This window comes from Pleurodeles waltl, chromosome 3_1 (genome assembly GCF_031143425.1).
Source record: "Pleurodeles waltl isolate 20211129_DDA chromosome 3_1, aPleWal1.hap1.20221129, whole genome shotgun sequence".
Lineage (NCBI taxonomy): Eukaryota > Metazoa > Chordata > Amphibia > Caudata > Salamandridae > Pleurodeles > Pleurodeles waltl.
This window is the reverse complement of record NC_090440.1, coordinates 376,943,388-376,960,023: the sequence shown is the minus strand read 5'-3', so window position 1 is coordinate 376,960,023 and position 16,636 is coordinate 376,943,388. Positions and strand designations below refer to the sequence as shown.

Here is a 16,636-nt window from a genome sequence, read left to right as displayed (position 1 = left end):
ACCGCTGGCTCCATTCAGAGCCGGCTTCTATGTTGCAGGGGCTTTCCCGCTGGGCCGGCCGGCGGCCTTTTGGCGGTCGCCCGCCGGCCCAGCGGGAAAGCCAGAATGGCATCCGCGGTCTCCTGACCGCGGAGCGGCCATTTGGCGGTGACCGCATGGCAGGCGGCGACCGCCGCCCGCCGCGGTCAGAATGACCGCCATAGTACTATTGCCATCATATTTCATGAAGGAGTAGGGTTTACATCTGGCCACAACACTGTCTATCTGTAAAACTAAAAGTGGATGGACAGGATGTAAGATAGCAACCTGAGATTCAAGCCTTATAAGTTATGAAATTCTTATCTGTTGTTTCTGGAACCAATGTTTTAAGGAGGATTACAGTTGTAAAAACAGAATAATGTAGTTGTAGTAGATTCATTATCAGTAGTTAAGACATCACATGGTCTACCAGGTTGATGTGATGTCTTTTTAAGGAGTTCCAGTTGCTGGTGCACCTTAAATATTTATTAGTACTTTTTATTTTCAGCAATTTGTTTTATATTAGTACAGCAAGTATGGGTAAACTGATCCTGTAGAAAATTGTAGTGAGTGCAATGCACAGTGTTGTTTAATTACAGTGACAGTGTGCAGTTCTGTTTTTTTTCTAAAATCTATGATTGTTTTTCCCTGCTGTTCAAGGATGATTCTTTATACAATACATCATTTATGGTGTATTTTAGTACAAAAGCTGTGAACAGTAAAAAAAGGGAAAATGAAATGCTTATTTTTATTATCACATAACATTACAGTGTGAGAAATGCGTACTGATCTGTTTATAATAAGTTATGCATTGTTGACATTTCTAAATGTAATTTACACATTTGTATATTGTAATACTAATTTATGTTTATTTTTTTCTTTTTATTCAAATAAATAGCCTGTCTACTGGCGTAATGTAGTTTAATGATGAGTTATTTTTAGTGTTGCTCTGTAAGATTACATTGTCAGGGTGTTCCAGACCACAATTAAAAAACACATTCAACCACCTACAAAGTCACACTGACACACTGATACAGCCACTCACACGCCAATACAGCCACTCACACATCCGGCCATACACTGATACAGCCATTCACACATCCACTACACTGATACAGCCACTGAGACACCCACTCATACACTGATACAGCTACTCACACACTGATGAACCACTCCCACTCACAGACTGATACAGACACAGACACACCCACTCATGCACCAATATAACCATTCACACAACCACTCACAGTGATACAGCCATTCACACAACCAGACACACACTGACACAGCCACTCATACACACACTCACACACCGATACAGTCACTCACATACTGAGCTATACACCCACACAGCTGCTGACACACCTACCCACATACTAAAACAGGCACTCACACACTGATACAACTACTCACACACACACTCATATAGCCACACACACCCAGCCACACACTGATAGCTACTCACACACCCGCTCACACACTGATACAGCCACTCAAACACTCAGCCACACACTGATACAGTCACTCACATAGCCACTAACACACTAATACAACCACTGACACACACGGCCAAACACTGAAATAACCACTCACACACCCAGCCATGCATTGATGCAACCACTCATACACTAAGCCACACACTAATACAGACACCCACACACCCAGCCTTACATTGATACAGCCATTCACACAACCACTCATACACCAATGCAGCCACTCACACACCCCGCCATACAGATACAGCCACTCACACAGCCACTCACACACTGATACAGCCAATCACACACCCAGCCATACACTGATATATCTAATTACAGAGCTATTTAGAATGATACAGCTACTCTCACACTCAGCCATACACTGATACAGCCACTCACACAGCCACTCACATATCAATGTATCCACTGAGACACAGCCAAACACTGAAATAGCCACTCACACACCTACCCATACACTGATACAGCCACTCACACACCCAAGCACACACGGGTACAATCATGCACACGCCCACTCACACACTGATACAGCCACTCATACATCAAGTCATACAATGATACCGCCACTGACATACTCACACACCCATACATTCACTTGCACATTAATTTCCATTTTAGTATTCTAGATGACATTGCAAAACATTTTCTAGTTTCTTATTCCATACTTTACAGGTTTATTTCCCTTTGTGAATGTTAAAGTAGCCATATACTATTTTAATTTCACGTATACGGAGTGTGTGGCATATACACATACTTAAAATCACAAATACTTAAACCGACAACTGTAATACTTTTCCCCAGTACCTCTTGATAATTGCTTCGCGCAGAATGTTATACTGAACAAATTTTGCAGAACCTCTTCTTTCATCCGATTGAATTTTAAAGAATTTCCAAACGTCACTCTCCTTCTTTGGAGGTGTTGGAGCTGATATGCTAATATGAGAATATGCTAATGACTTGCGTATACATACTAATAAAAAAGAACGATATTAATAAATGAAATAACTTGTAATCTGCAAAATGTGCCCACAGGGAGTGGTCACCATCTGTGCTAAAAGTACTAAATACTGTGAAATGTCTTAAAGTTTGTATTAATATATCATAATTAACAATATATGTTTCATAATGCCATATGTTCTTAGTTTAGCCAGAGGCCTAGTCAGCTCTAGGCCTTCCCTGCTTAAACATGGAGACGCGATGAGCTGCCGCAGACTGGAACTGGAGAGAAGAACCTTGAACTGTACAGAGTTCAACTATGAGCTCTGCTAAGCAAAATCTGCAAACTCACCAGCGGACAGGAGACGATCTGAACAAATTGATACAATTATGTGTAGAGTAGGCTAAATGTACTTTCCCAGGACTTGAACAATGGCGCTACAGACTAAGGGGCTCATTCTAAGCCCGGCGGGCGCCGCCCGCTGAGCGGAATCCGCCGAAAGACCGCACGGGGGGTCATTTTGACTTTCCCGCTGGGCCGGCGGGCGATCGCCAGAAGATCGCCCGCCGGCCCAGCGGGAAAGCCCCTGCAACGAGGAAGCCGGCTCCGAATGGAGACGGCGGAGTTGCAGGGGTGCGACGGGTGCAGTAGCACCCGTCGCGATTTTCACTGTCTGCATAGCAGACAGTGAAAATCTTTGTGGGGCCCTGTTAGGGGGCCCCTGCACTGCCCATGCCAGTGGCATGGGCAGTGCAGGGGCCCCCAGGGGCCCCACGACACCCGTTCCCGCCATCCTGTTCCTGGCGGGTTTTACCGCCAGGAACAGGATGGCGGGAAGGGGGTCGGAATCCCCATGGCGGCGCTGCAAGCAGCGCCGCCATGGAGGATTCTCTGGCCCAGAGGAAATCCGGCGGGAAACCGCCGGATCCCCTTTTCTGACCGCGGCTTTACCGGCGCGGTCAGAATGGGCACTGAAGCACCGCCAGCCTGTTGGCGGTGCTTCTGTTGCCCGTGGCCCTGGCGGTTTAGGACCGCCAGGGTCAGAATGAGGGCCTAAGAGCCTGGGAGCAACAATTTTGTTACCTGAAGAACCGGATGATGTTCTCATCGACAGAAGAACCAATCATGTTAATGGAACTTGACTCTCAAAATAACATAGACAAGTGGTAAACAAAAATTATAGGTTAGAGTCAGAACCCCTGACAAGGTTGACCAATGGGCAATTTGTGGGACGGACTGAGAGACCCTAATAAAAAGTCATGATATGAGGGGAAAATCAGAACGGAGAGGTGAAAGTTGATTACGTCAGGAGACGCTGTCCAAAGAGCTAATAACTTGGGCTTGCTTCTGTGAGCCTGAGCCTTGCTGGTGACTAATGACCCGGAGACGAAGTCTGACTCGTTGCTGATCTATCTTGGATAGGTAGCTATAACCTGACTGACTAATGAATGCTTTTCTTTGTAGGTACCAACTGCGCTGTTTAAAACGTTTTCTCTTTTAGATAAATTATTTCCAAATTAATGATTTTTGACTAAATTGTTTTAGCATGAAGACCCACATGCTGATGCTAATTCAGAGATAGGTAGGCTGACAAGGATGACTTAGGGTGACTTAGACTGACTGACTTATATTGCTGAATCATTCGATATATTATGAATTGCTATTTGCTTGTTTAACGTTGATTGCATATTAACAAGTGATGAGAATTTATGGCTTATGCTGGTAATAAAGTAAATTGGTAATCATGATATGGTTGAATAAAAGTTTTATGAATAGAGTTGTAACTATTAGGGAATAAACAGAACTAACTTTTATATGAGTCATGGTGGGTTTTTTCTGGCTAGATTGGTTCATGGGAATTTGAGTTGATCACTTATTGAATTGTTGAAGTTTTCTTTTACTCGCTATACTTGAGTCGGATACCCTATGCGATCCAAAAGATTAATCAACCTAAACGCGTCCCCTTGTAAGTTTACTTACTAAGGACAAGGTGCGCCAGCAGAGGTGACATCTCCTCCTCCCGATCTGACACAAGTACAGGCTGTGCTGGCATAGCATAAGAAGCTGCCATATTTCTCTACAAATAGAAACAAAAGACACAGCAGCACTGGTCTAAATACCATGCAGAGGTAAAAGCAAATTAAGAGAGATTTAGGGCCATATTTATACTTTTTGACGCAAAACTGCGCTAACGCAGTTTTGCGTCAAAAAAATTAGCGCCGGCTAACGCCATTCTGAAGCGCCATGCGGGCGCCGTATTTATTCAATGACGTTAGCCGGCGTTAGCCGCCGGCGCTGCCTGGTGTGCGTGAAAAAAAACGACGTACACCAGGCAGCGCCGGCGTAGGGGGATATGGAGCTTGGGCGCCAAAAAATGGGGCAAGTCAGGCTGAGGCAAATTTTTCGCCTCAACCCGATTTGCGCCATTTTTTTCGACTGCCAACCCCCATAGAAATGACTCCTGTCTTAGCAAAGACAGGAGTCATGCCCCCTTGCCCAATGGCCATGCCCATGGGACTTCTGTCCCCTGGGCATGGTCATTGGGCATAGTGGCATGTAGGGGGGCACAAATCAGGCCCCCCTATGCCACAAAAAATAAAAAAAAATAAACACTTACCTGAACTTACCTTAATGTCCCTGGGATGGGTCCCTCCAGCCTTGGGTGTCCTCCTGGGGTGGGCAAGGGTGGCAGGGGGTGTCCCTGGGGGCATGGGAGGGCACCTCTGGGCTCCTTCCGAGCCCACAGGTCCCTTAACGCCTGCCCTGACCAGGTGCAAAAAAACGGCGCAAAAGTGGCCGTACGTCATTTTTTTTGACCCGCCCACTCCCGGGCGTGAATTTTGCCCGGGAGTGTAAATACGGCGCACATGCCTCGGAGTCAATTTCTTAGACGGGAACGCCTACCTTGCATATCATTAACGCAAAGTAGGTGTCCACGCTAAAAAATGACGCAAACTCCATGCACTTTGGCGCTAGACGAGTCTAACGCCAAAGTATAAATATGGAGTTAGTTTTGCGTCGGAATTGCGTAAAAAAAAACGACGCAATTCCGGTGCAAACAGAGTATAAATATGCTCCTTAGGGTGTGGTATACCATATAGATGGGTGGGGTTTTAGTGTAGCCAGTCACAAGTTGTGGTATGGGTGTGATTCGAGCGGATCCACAAATCCAGCCGTGGACTTGTGGATCCACTGAAATTGTGAAATACATAACTATCTTTAAAAACACACACAGGCTTCCACATATGTATATACAAATATGGATATCATTATTAAAATCCTATATATGTTAATTAAACTCTTAAACATTTTGACGAATCCGCGGCTCCAGATTAACGGATTAGTTGATTCATTCTGATGACATCAAAGGAATTTAAAACTATAGAGTACTCATATCCGCATCTTTTTTGTGGCTCTGCGTCAAATCTGCAGTTCCATAAAATATTTTTTGTTGTTGTTTTATTGCATTTAGAAAGAGTACACAAATTAGATTACTTTGAATTGTGATTTCTTTACTTTTTAAAGTAGAAATTAACAAAAATTATAAGAATGAAATCAATGTCTAAAGTTGTAAAAAAGTACTAAGCAGTAGTAAGTAGTAAAAAGTAAGTATTGGTAAATTAAACCTGTAGATGAAATTTTAGTGCAATTTACATTAAATAAACCTTAGAAATTTACTAAACAAAACCAAAGGTTACAGCGATGTTATAGTTAGGCTCAGATTTCACAAGCACAAAACCATAAAAATTCAGCAGTTATAGCTACCTGAGCTAGCTATAACTCACCCCACTACAATGCACTGGTTATGACCTCTTGTATTACATCACTCATGATATGGTCAGTGACATCACTGATTACATCACTGATGAAATCTCAAATGACATCACTGATGATATCATTCACCAACATAAACTTTCATATATTTAAGAAATGTACATTTTTAAAAGTAAGAAGAAGACACAGATAAGAGACGTACAGCATAGAGCTCACTGTAACCTTATCAACTACAAAGTTCACTTATCTCACTAAAGACAGTTCTGAGCAGATACTCCTGTGTTTTCAAAATCAATACTGAAAACACTAATCACCAAAGTATAACGTCTAACTGTATAAGTCAGTCTATTACTAACCACAACTACTGCATTTGTAAACCGGGAAAGAGGTTCAAGTGGAAATGTCAGATTTATACAAACCACTACAACATACAGCAGACAGGGCACTGTGTCTCAAACCACTAGTAAAAGTATACTTCATCCTGTAGAAAGGTGTGATGTGGCTCTGTTGTAAATGTCTACTACGGTAATTCATAACCCTTGACAAAGATTTCAGTAAACAAATGAATTTATTGTAATCGACTACAGTAGTCATTCATCAAAATAGAGAGAAGTCTGAGGAAATTTGTCAGTATGTCAAAAAACAGAACTATACTCAACCATCACTGTTGAGTAAAGTCTCAACGAAAAGCTTAGACTGTTGCAAAGCACTAAAATGCTTGGGGACATGTGTTAGTGCAGAGGGTAGTTCACTCATAAATAGTACACTCACTTTAAAAACAGGATTATAGTTCAGATCCTATATGGTATTAATACTAAGACTCATTACTAATACAGAAATAATAGTAATGTAATTTATACAGTAGCTCAGTATTTATCTTTAGGTGTCAGAATCTTTTCCAAAACACTTCTGCTCACTGGATGGTGTAATCAGTGATGTCATTTGAGATGTCATCAGTTATGTAATCAGTGATGTCACTGACTGTGTCATGAGTGATGTAATATGTGAGGTCTTACGCAGTTCATTGGGGGCACAATTTATAGTTAGCTCAGGTATAATTGCTGAATTTCTATGGTTTTGTACACACACATACATATGCATATAGATAGATAGATAGATAGATAGATAGATAGATAGATAGATAGATAGATAGATAGATAGATAGATAGATAGATAGATAGATAGGTAGATTTTCTAGACCAAGTACCAATTGCCTCCATGTCCACAACCATTTGTGGAACCATTATTGCTCTAATGAAGTACTAATTAACTTTCCAGTTCATGGTTTGAGGTATGACTGATCAATTACATCATTTCCTGTGCTGATGCAACACATTTTCAGCCAATGCGTCGGTTTTTTACGCTACACGCAATGCGTGGATTTTTTATGACACATGACAAAGCACCATGAAGAAGTTGTGTCGCGTCGCATGAAATGTGTTATTTTTGACAGCTGCAGTGGTTTAAAAAACACACATTGGGACAATGCATCGATTTGTTTGACACAGTAACTGAAATATGTGTATATATGTATGGTGTCATGTGGAAATCATTTTTATAGTCATATGGATTGTTGTGTTGCCCGTGAATAGTTTTATTTTACACTCTCCACTCTTTCCATGTGTCAAATGTATGTTTTGTAATTGTACATGGGTGAAGGTACATGCATGACAAGGATCAGAGCACGCATAGGGCATATTTCCTATGTTTTGACACTACACCTTTGAAGGGCTGTTCCATGTGCCAACTATGTGTTAGCACCTGAATCCATTGCTTAGTTTACCCCCAGGGATGCCATGGATTGCCATGCGATGTGGGCTGCACACCCACACCAAGGACAGCGCAGACGTTCGCCAATATGTGCTGTGTCCCAGAGTGCAGGCAGCGCGCTGTCAGGCAATGGGTGGGGTGATTACAGTTTGCAGTGCAGGCAAGTGTTGTGATAGCATGTACACACATATGAAGGGATATGTGAATGGTGCAATTTGCTCATGTTCCCCCATTCCAGGGCGCTGTCATCAGGGGACACATAGCCAGTTTGCCTACAGAGATTGGCTCTGCACCTGGCATCACATGTTACATACATCAGTCAAAACGTCCCTGCCCTATTATCAACTAGGGACTTATAGGTAGTTTGATGCCTACTTTCCCTATTATTTACCAGGGCGGATAGGTAGTTTGATTCCCCATGCCCTATTATCTAATAGGGACTTACAGGAGTATGTCATTGACAGTTGTACTTATACCACTTCTGCATATGCCTTTTATTCAGAGCAGTGGTCCTAGGCCCGGTTTGCAGTCCCAGGTTACAGCCAGGGCCAGTCACCAACATTTTCAGTAAGTCGAATTTGGTTGTATATGCAAAAAGGATTATTTTCTCACACTGACTGGACAGGTAATTTGGCTACACACTGGTTGTGATGATATGTATTATGTTACATAGATACACTTTTTCTTGTAATCACACTCTTCTGACAATGTTGGAGTCATCCATGCATGTACCACACACATGACTAGTGGATGGTACCTCAGCAATGTTGCTGCTATTGATGTTGCATCTTGTGCTTGCTCCCCATCTTCACCATTCTCATCATCCCATTCTTCATGCCACTCATTGTCATTGGGCCATGGGAGATTATGCCCTGCACATGTGCTATGCACTTTGCATCAAACTAGTATTGGTTTAGTTGCGCTTGGTAGCGATTAGGCTAATTTGCCCCCAAACATTTCCTGACTCCTGAAGTAATATTTGTGTACTCTGGAAGTCCCCTACACAATGCAGCAGGTCCTGTTTAGGAGATGATTATGACTCTGCTGATTTTACATATGGGTGTGCTTGTGAGGAGTACTCAACCGCAGCTGCAGTCTATGACCTTTGTCAGGTGTACAGCGAGTAGGGGTGGATTGTGGGAATGGTCATTACAGCTAATGGTCCCACATACATTTACAAGTCATTCTGCGTCCTGATTTACTCAGACATAGTGGCAACAGTATGTGACGTGCTATGCCATTGATTTGCATTCACACAAAATTATCACATATTTGTTGGACACTGTGTTACACATACAGGTTTACATTTGTCCATATCTTTGATTGTCCTACATTGTCAATGACAGTTGACATGATGCCATCCACACAGTATGAACTCACACTTCCCAACAGAGTGACATGATGTGACAACTGCCATTTCCCAAATCATGGTTGCATGTCACAGTGAGGAATGTGTACATGTGTGACAGCATTGTGCCCAGTTTCTGCACACAACACATGTATCCTGCCACATTGTTAGTGTTAATTTGCAGTCCAGCAACACAACTTCCTGCACAGTGCTACATCTCTAAGAAAGGGAACTGGTACACAGTACTTAGAAACTCCTGCAGATTTGGTGTCCATACAACCAGACTTACACACAAGCTGGTTAGCAAGTACACAAGGCTGATGTCTCAGAAGCATGGTAGGTGATGTCTGTATGTAGCATTACACTTCACGCATGTGAGATGGGAGTTATTTCACATGCCATTATACATTTGTACAGTTACATGTCACCTGCCCATGGACCATGTTTGTCATTGGGCCTCATTTACGGGGCCCATGGCACAGAACATTGCAGCAAGTGCCTTGCTGTGCTGCCATGTGCCATTGGGATGGGGCATAAATGCACAGTATCTACAAGATATGGCATCTTTCCGTCCTCTCCCCCTGCAGTGGTGCACAAATTGCTGCCTAGTGCCAATGCAGGCAGCCTTGCACCATGGTACATAGGTGCCTGCATTGTGGGATGATTGTTTTTGAGCAGGAAGGGACAACATCTTCCTGCCCAAAAACAATCATAAGAGGTGTTTCCCTCTTTCAATGTGTGCTGTAGAATGCAGCACATATAGTAAGAGGATGATCCAGGGAGAAATAAATATATTTCTCACAGTTGCATCACTCATATGCACCCATAAGTTGTCGTAAGATTCTGCTACATTCTCAGCCTTGTAAATCTGGGAGTGGATCAGATACCTTCAGCTAACATAGGTGTTGCATGGGTACATCCCAAGCAACACCCATGAAATGCCCCTTTCACGTAGTGTTATGGGTAAAAGGTGTCCATATTTACAAGGCCATTAAAAGCCATGCAAGGTGGCTTTGTGTGGCCTTGGAAATATGGACTGACACACTGTGCCACCGGAGCATGAGTAAAATGTTGGTCCTGTGGCACTTTGTGCTGGTAGGGCCTTGTACATGCGGCCCACTAGTCCCTGATGTGTGAGCCATGGCACGTCTGATGGCCCATGAGTGTTGCATGTGATCACCTCCCAGTGTACATGGTCCACCTCGCTTGCACACAAAGATGTTGGGCAGACTTCCTAACTGCCATGGATGGCTGTGTGCCTTTACATCATGCAGCATGTGCAAACCTGGGTTGAGATGTGTTCACCTGTATGTCAGGGTGTTTTGCATTACATATGTGTACTGGAGAATGGTGCTTGTATGTGCGAGAGGCCTCAGCCTGCATTCTCTATCAGTGGAGGCAGACATTTATCTGTGTATTGTGTCCCCCATATCTATTTGTTACTACGTCAGTTAGGTACATGCTGTTTGCTTACCTGCAAGCAGACCATTTCCATATTGTCAATCCTGGAATCCCTGGTTAATGATGGATTGCCAGAGGATGTAGACATCAACCCATGATGTTTAACGATGGCCTGTACCTTCATTGAGTGGGTATGTTTCCAGTTCCTGTATAAGTGTTCAGTTACAGCAGGAGGAATGAGTTGCACCTGTGTGCAGTCCATGGCACCCAGAACATGTGGAAATCCAGCAATGGCATAGAATCCTTGTTTTATTTCCTGCTGCAGTTCTATGGTGTTAAGGAAGAGGATGTAGCAGGGTGTGAGGTGAATGATGGTATCCAGGACAGAGGAGAGGAATGCTGAGAAAGATGGCTGTGACACTCCTTCCACACAAGCTGCAGTGGTCTGGAAGTAGCCTGATGCAAGCATATGTAGCATGGCGAGGAGCTTGGTCACAAGTGGGATGTTGGGGAGCCTGTCGACCGTAGCCTGCAGTATTGTTGCAATGAGGTGGAGATGGACTCCCTGCACAGCCAGTAGGAAGTGATTACCTCTTCCTCCCTGAGGGCAATCAGGGATGTCCTTTGGCAGTAGATGTGCTCCCTTCTGTTGCACTGCCTCTGTGGTGCGTGTGGTGGTGATTGTGGTGGTGTTGGTGGATATGGTGGTGATGGAGGGGGTTGCGGTAGTCTTCATGGTGCCCTAAGCTGTAGAAGGAGTAAATCCATGTCGTCCTCCAGGTTTCTAGGGTTTTTAGTGTGTGTTCTTATGTACCTGTACCAAAGAGTCATTTTAAAGCCTGCTCTGACCAGGCATTAAACTTTTGATGCTAGTCAGACTTTGCAAGACTTTTCCTAAGCATACATAATTTTTCTGAAAGCTCGTAAATATGACTACGTCGACGCAGTGCCATTTTTCATGAAGGAATGCCTAGCTTGCATATCATTGTCGGTATCTGACGCAGCTAGACCTGAGGATAATGAAAACGGACGCTAGGGTGGGAAAAGGTGATACTAGAGGCCTCTAGTGTCACTTTGTAAATATGGAGTGGTTTTTGCGCCACTGGAGCTTTAAAACAAATGGTGCAGCGGTGGTGCCAGCTACTTGTAAATAAGCCCCCAAGTCTTTTGTTTCCTTTAGTCTGAGATTTTTCATTAAGGGGGTATCACCTGGGTGTTAAGTACTCCCTTACAAGGAGGAACATAGAAATATGTGCTGCATCTGCACAATGTGCCTTAAGGTGCAGCACACTTCATTACACTGTCTACTGGCTCACAATAAATTATTTTCTTAACTCCTCAAAAGATCACATTATTTGAAAATTAATTATGCAAATAATAGTATTAGAGATCTCCAGGCCCCTCAAGTGTGTACATGGCTATGAGTCTTTTCAGCCCCTTGCTCCGCATATAACCGATCAGTTTCACATTAGGTTATATAATCACACAGTTACAGTCACTATCAAACTTGCTGCATTATAGTTGATGCATCTCATTCACTGCATTAGACTCAGCACATCACACTTGCCATCAAATGATCATAAAAGACATACACCATCACAGACTGTTGTTGAACTGGCAGCATCATCCTCACCACAATACACAACACATTTACCCTATCACACTTACACTAACACGCTGACATAATCACTCTGACACCAGCCACACTCACTGCATCACTGTCACTCACATTTTGCTTTCACCACCAAAGACAACAACGTGGATCAATGTGTCAGCCTACTTCAGGCAGTGGCTGTCTTTTCTGTGAGCACCTGGATTTCTCTTGATCACATATGCACAATTGTCTAAAAAGAAGTGCACTTTAATGTCAGGGTTAGTGGGACAATGCTTTACTTTGTAAATGTTCTTTTCAGTTTGCTATTCTGTTTATGGTCTGGCATTAGCCAAGGCCTTTTGATTTTAAAAACTATGGGGCACATTTGTGAGAGGGTTGTCTCGTGTTTGCACCATGCAACATGGTACATGCGTGATGCAAACCTCTAAGTCAGATTTTTTGAATGCACACAAAGCCACTTTGCATAGCTTTGAATGGCCTCAAAATTTGGAGTAAAGCAATGCAGCGTAAATCACTGCGCTGTCTTACTCGGCCCTGGGAAGTCGTTCTATGGGCTTTGCAAGAGTGTTCAACACAACTCCCATGGTTTGAAATGCATTCCTAGATTTACAAGAACATCCAAACCTGGGAATGCGCCAAGACGATACTCCCTTGGAAAGCTTTAACAAGGAGGAATAGCTTTCTCTCTCCTCCTTACTTCCTCTTTCAATGTGTGCTAAATTCTGCAGCACATATAGATAAAGGAATATGCCTCTCAGGACTGGGTTTGCAAAGGAAGGTGTCATGCACTGCACCTTTATGTACAATATACCTATTTAAAGGGCCTTTCATACAGCTTTCTTCATCCATTGGTCTTCTGGTGAGTCATTCATAATTTTGCTTCTTCCCAGTACAGCCCAGCATGAGACAGGCGGTCAGCCCACTTCAGCCACTGGATGACTTCACTTTGACTGACTGCATTTTGGTCTTTCACAAGTAGCACATCCACACCAAGCTGGTATTTCAGATGCTAACAGACTGTGCCCATTTGAAACTGCTCTGTATTAACTTATTGAAACCTTTAATATTATACGTGAATTCATAAGCAGACAGTTCTTCAGAACATGTTTATTCTAGACTCAATATCACCAATGGTTCCGTAATAAACTTTGCCCGGAAAGAAAACTAGCCTTTATCAAGTTTGATTTGCAGTACTTGTAGCATTTCTTTTATTTCCTTCCTTTTTTCTTCATTTACTCCTTCTTCCTATTTTCTTTGTTCCATTTGTTCTTGCTTTCTTTCTTTCATTTTTCATTCCCTTTTCATTCTTTCCTACATCTTTTCTATCAATCTTTCTTTTTCCTTTAATTCATTCCTTCTCTTTCTTTTTTATTTAGTCCTTCTTTGCTTTTTCTTTTATTCTTTCATTCCTTCTTTGTTGCTTCCTTTTCTTCCACTTTCTTTCTTTCATTCCTTCTTTCTTTCCTTTTTTCTTTCACTGTTTCATTCCTTTTTTTCCTTCTGTCTTGCTTTCCTTCTCTCTTACCTTCTTTTTTACCTCTTTCCTTCTTTCTTGCTTTCATTCCCTCTTTCCTTCTGTCTTGCTTCCATTCCTTTTTTCTTGCTTTTGTTCTTTCTTTCCTTCTTTATTTCTCTTTCTTGCTTTGTTCTCCCTCTTAATTCTTTCTTTTCTCTCATTTTCTTTTTATATTCTCTCTCTTTCTTTTAATGTCTTTCTCTCCTTCCATCTTTCTTTTGTAGTTTCATCTCTTCTTTCAATTTATCTTGCTTTCTGTCTTTCTATAATAGTTTCTTTCTTTCCTCCCTTCCTTCTGTCTCTTTTTATCCTTCATTCTTTTGTTCTTGACTTCCTTGTTTCCTTCGTTCTCTCTTGCCTTCCATTTTTCTATTTTTTTCCTTCTTTCTTTCTTCCTTTTCTTCCTTCTTTTCCTCTTTCTTGCTTTCAACCCTTCTGTCTCACTTTTCTTTTTTCCTTCTTTCCTTTCTTTCTTTCCTTATTTCTCTCTTTCTTTGCTCCCTTTCTTTTTCTCTTTCTTTCTTTACTTCTTTCTTGCTTGCATTCCTTCTTTCATTCTTTCTTGCCTTCTCTTTTTATTCTTCTTTATCTTTCCTTCTTTCTGTCTATCCTTCATTATTTCTTCCTTACCTATTCTGTTGCATTATCTCTTTTCTTTCCCTATTTCTTACTTTCCTTCTTTCTTGTATTCCCTCTTTCCTTCTTGCCTTCCTTCTTTCTTGCCTTCCTTATGTTTGCCTTCTTTCTTTCTTGCTTTCTTTCTTTCCTTCTTGCCCTCTTCATTTCTTCTTTCTTGCCTCGCTTCTTACTTCCCTTGCTTTCATTTTTTTTATTCCTTCTTTACTGCTTCCTTTCCTTCTTTTTTTCTTTCTCAAAGGCAAGAGGCTGACAGCCAATGACACAATGATTGTTTTTTTTAGCTCAGTGTTAGCCAGGATCTTTTGCTTTTACTACAATTATGTGTATGCCATAGTTATTAATAGGGGTTTTAGACATACTTCATCCATTTTCTGTGGCTGTGTGTTTCACATTTTTCTCCAAACCACTTGAGCATGTATCAAGGGGAACGCATCACCCTACTTTAGCCACTGGCTGACTTCACTTGAGTTGTGGCGCAAGGAGGACATCCTCCACAAAGTAGTTCCCATCAGTGACATGGAGTATTATGGTATTGTGTGCTTTTCTGAGACCAAAAAACATGTTTGCCTTTAGTCAATGTTTTTTTTTAGATTGACGAAGGCCCGAAGGTTCCCAAACAATTATGTTTTGCAAAAGCTATGACAAAAGAAAACAATAATCACCAAAAGTGCCAGACCCACAGACTTTGTTAATGCTAGTTTATTATTTTTTGTTACTCTTGTTTGTTTAAACTGTATGTTCATGTTATAGTAATTGAACGCCAATAGTACTTTCTGTTGGATCCATTAAAATCATATCACCTGCAATGTTCATAGAACCTAAAATGATGTTCAATACTTTTTTTAGTACACGTGCATGCTAGGAAGAACCTGTACTGTACTGTTCTACTAAAACTATATGTGATAGTCAAAATGTAAATGTTTTATTGTAAGAATGTGCCTCTACGTTTAGGAGGAAGTGAGTTTTCTTTTTTATTTTAGTGGCATAAGCTTGTAAAGACTTGCACAAACTTGCCAAGACCTATTAATTTCGGCATTGCTTGTTCACATTGAGACAGCTGAACCCCAGGATGGTCTTCCCGAAGTCTTAGACCGTTTTACCACTTTTAACCTACTATTGAATTCTCTTCACTGATTCTGTTGCCAAATACTGGGAAAGTTTCTGTTTTTTGGCTGTCAGCTACTTCTGTGTGCCACCTCTGGGCCGAACAGTTGTACTGTTTCTGAAGTTCCCGACTGCTTCACTTCAGTGCGGGTAAGTGTCAAGTATTTTGATAAAATGTCTGCCTTTAACATCCTAAAACGTACAGACAGGCACGCACAAATGCAGTTTACATACGTTACCACTTTAAGGCAAGTCATATTGGTTTTGGTGGTGTTGTTATTTATTAGTTAGAAATGTATATTTAAAAGAAAATACGTTACAAAATCGAATGCGGATGCATCAAACATAAAAGGTAGGATTTCTAAAAGATATATTGTAGTATCGATGATGATTCACAAGCCACATATATTCATTTACCTGAAGCTTGGGGTAGGCAGCTGGATCCTTTAGATAAGGCTCTTGAAGTTGAACATAGAACCGACAAAATTCAGCAGGGCAATCTAAAGCGATCTGAAGAAAACGACAGCATTGTTGTGATTATGAGAACATATGTAATTTCTGCACCTATAGTTACAAGAGATAATAGAAGCTACATGCTAACCTCATATAAGCTGCATGTTATCTACGTCTATCATTTTATTTGTGAAAAATGGCTGTGGCAGGATTATGCCATCATTAAGAATCGTTTGTGAAGAAACTACTGTAAAGAAAAGCCAATATAACCAATAACTTGTATTATTTTTATGAAATAGTGAACAACCATGTGCCCAAGATGAACTCAGCTCGGTAGTCCATGTATGCCGCTATTATTGTGCTCTATTCTAAATACCCAATCATTTCACACACACAGCAACAAGAATTGATGGATTGGCTGGAAAAACACCCAATCATTTTTTTTTTTTTTTGTTGCTGGGATTACATTTTGGGTAATTGCCAATATGTGCTTTATCTGTCACATCTTTGCAAGGCTAAAAGAAATAAAAATGAGTGCTGTGCTGGCTAGGGCCTATTGGAAGAG

The 16,636-nt window shown here is 41.8% G+C and overlaps 1 protein-coding gene across 1 annotated transcript in view; it reads right to left on the bottom strand.

Annotated features, from left to right (window-relative positions):
• The window catches only part of TM6SF1 (transmembrane 6 superfamily member 1), a 546,630-nt gene that overhangs the window by 254,847 nt on the left and 275,147 nt on the right, over window positions 1-16,636 (bottom strand). Inside the window, exon 8 of the mRNA XM_069222564.1 lies at window positions 16,036-16,128. Within this exon, the coding sequence (XP_069078665.1) occupies window positions 16,036-16,128 (93 nt within the window). The remainder of the gene's footprint in view (window positions 1-16,035; window positions 16,129-16,636) is intronic.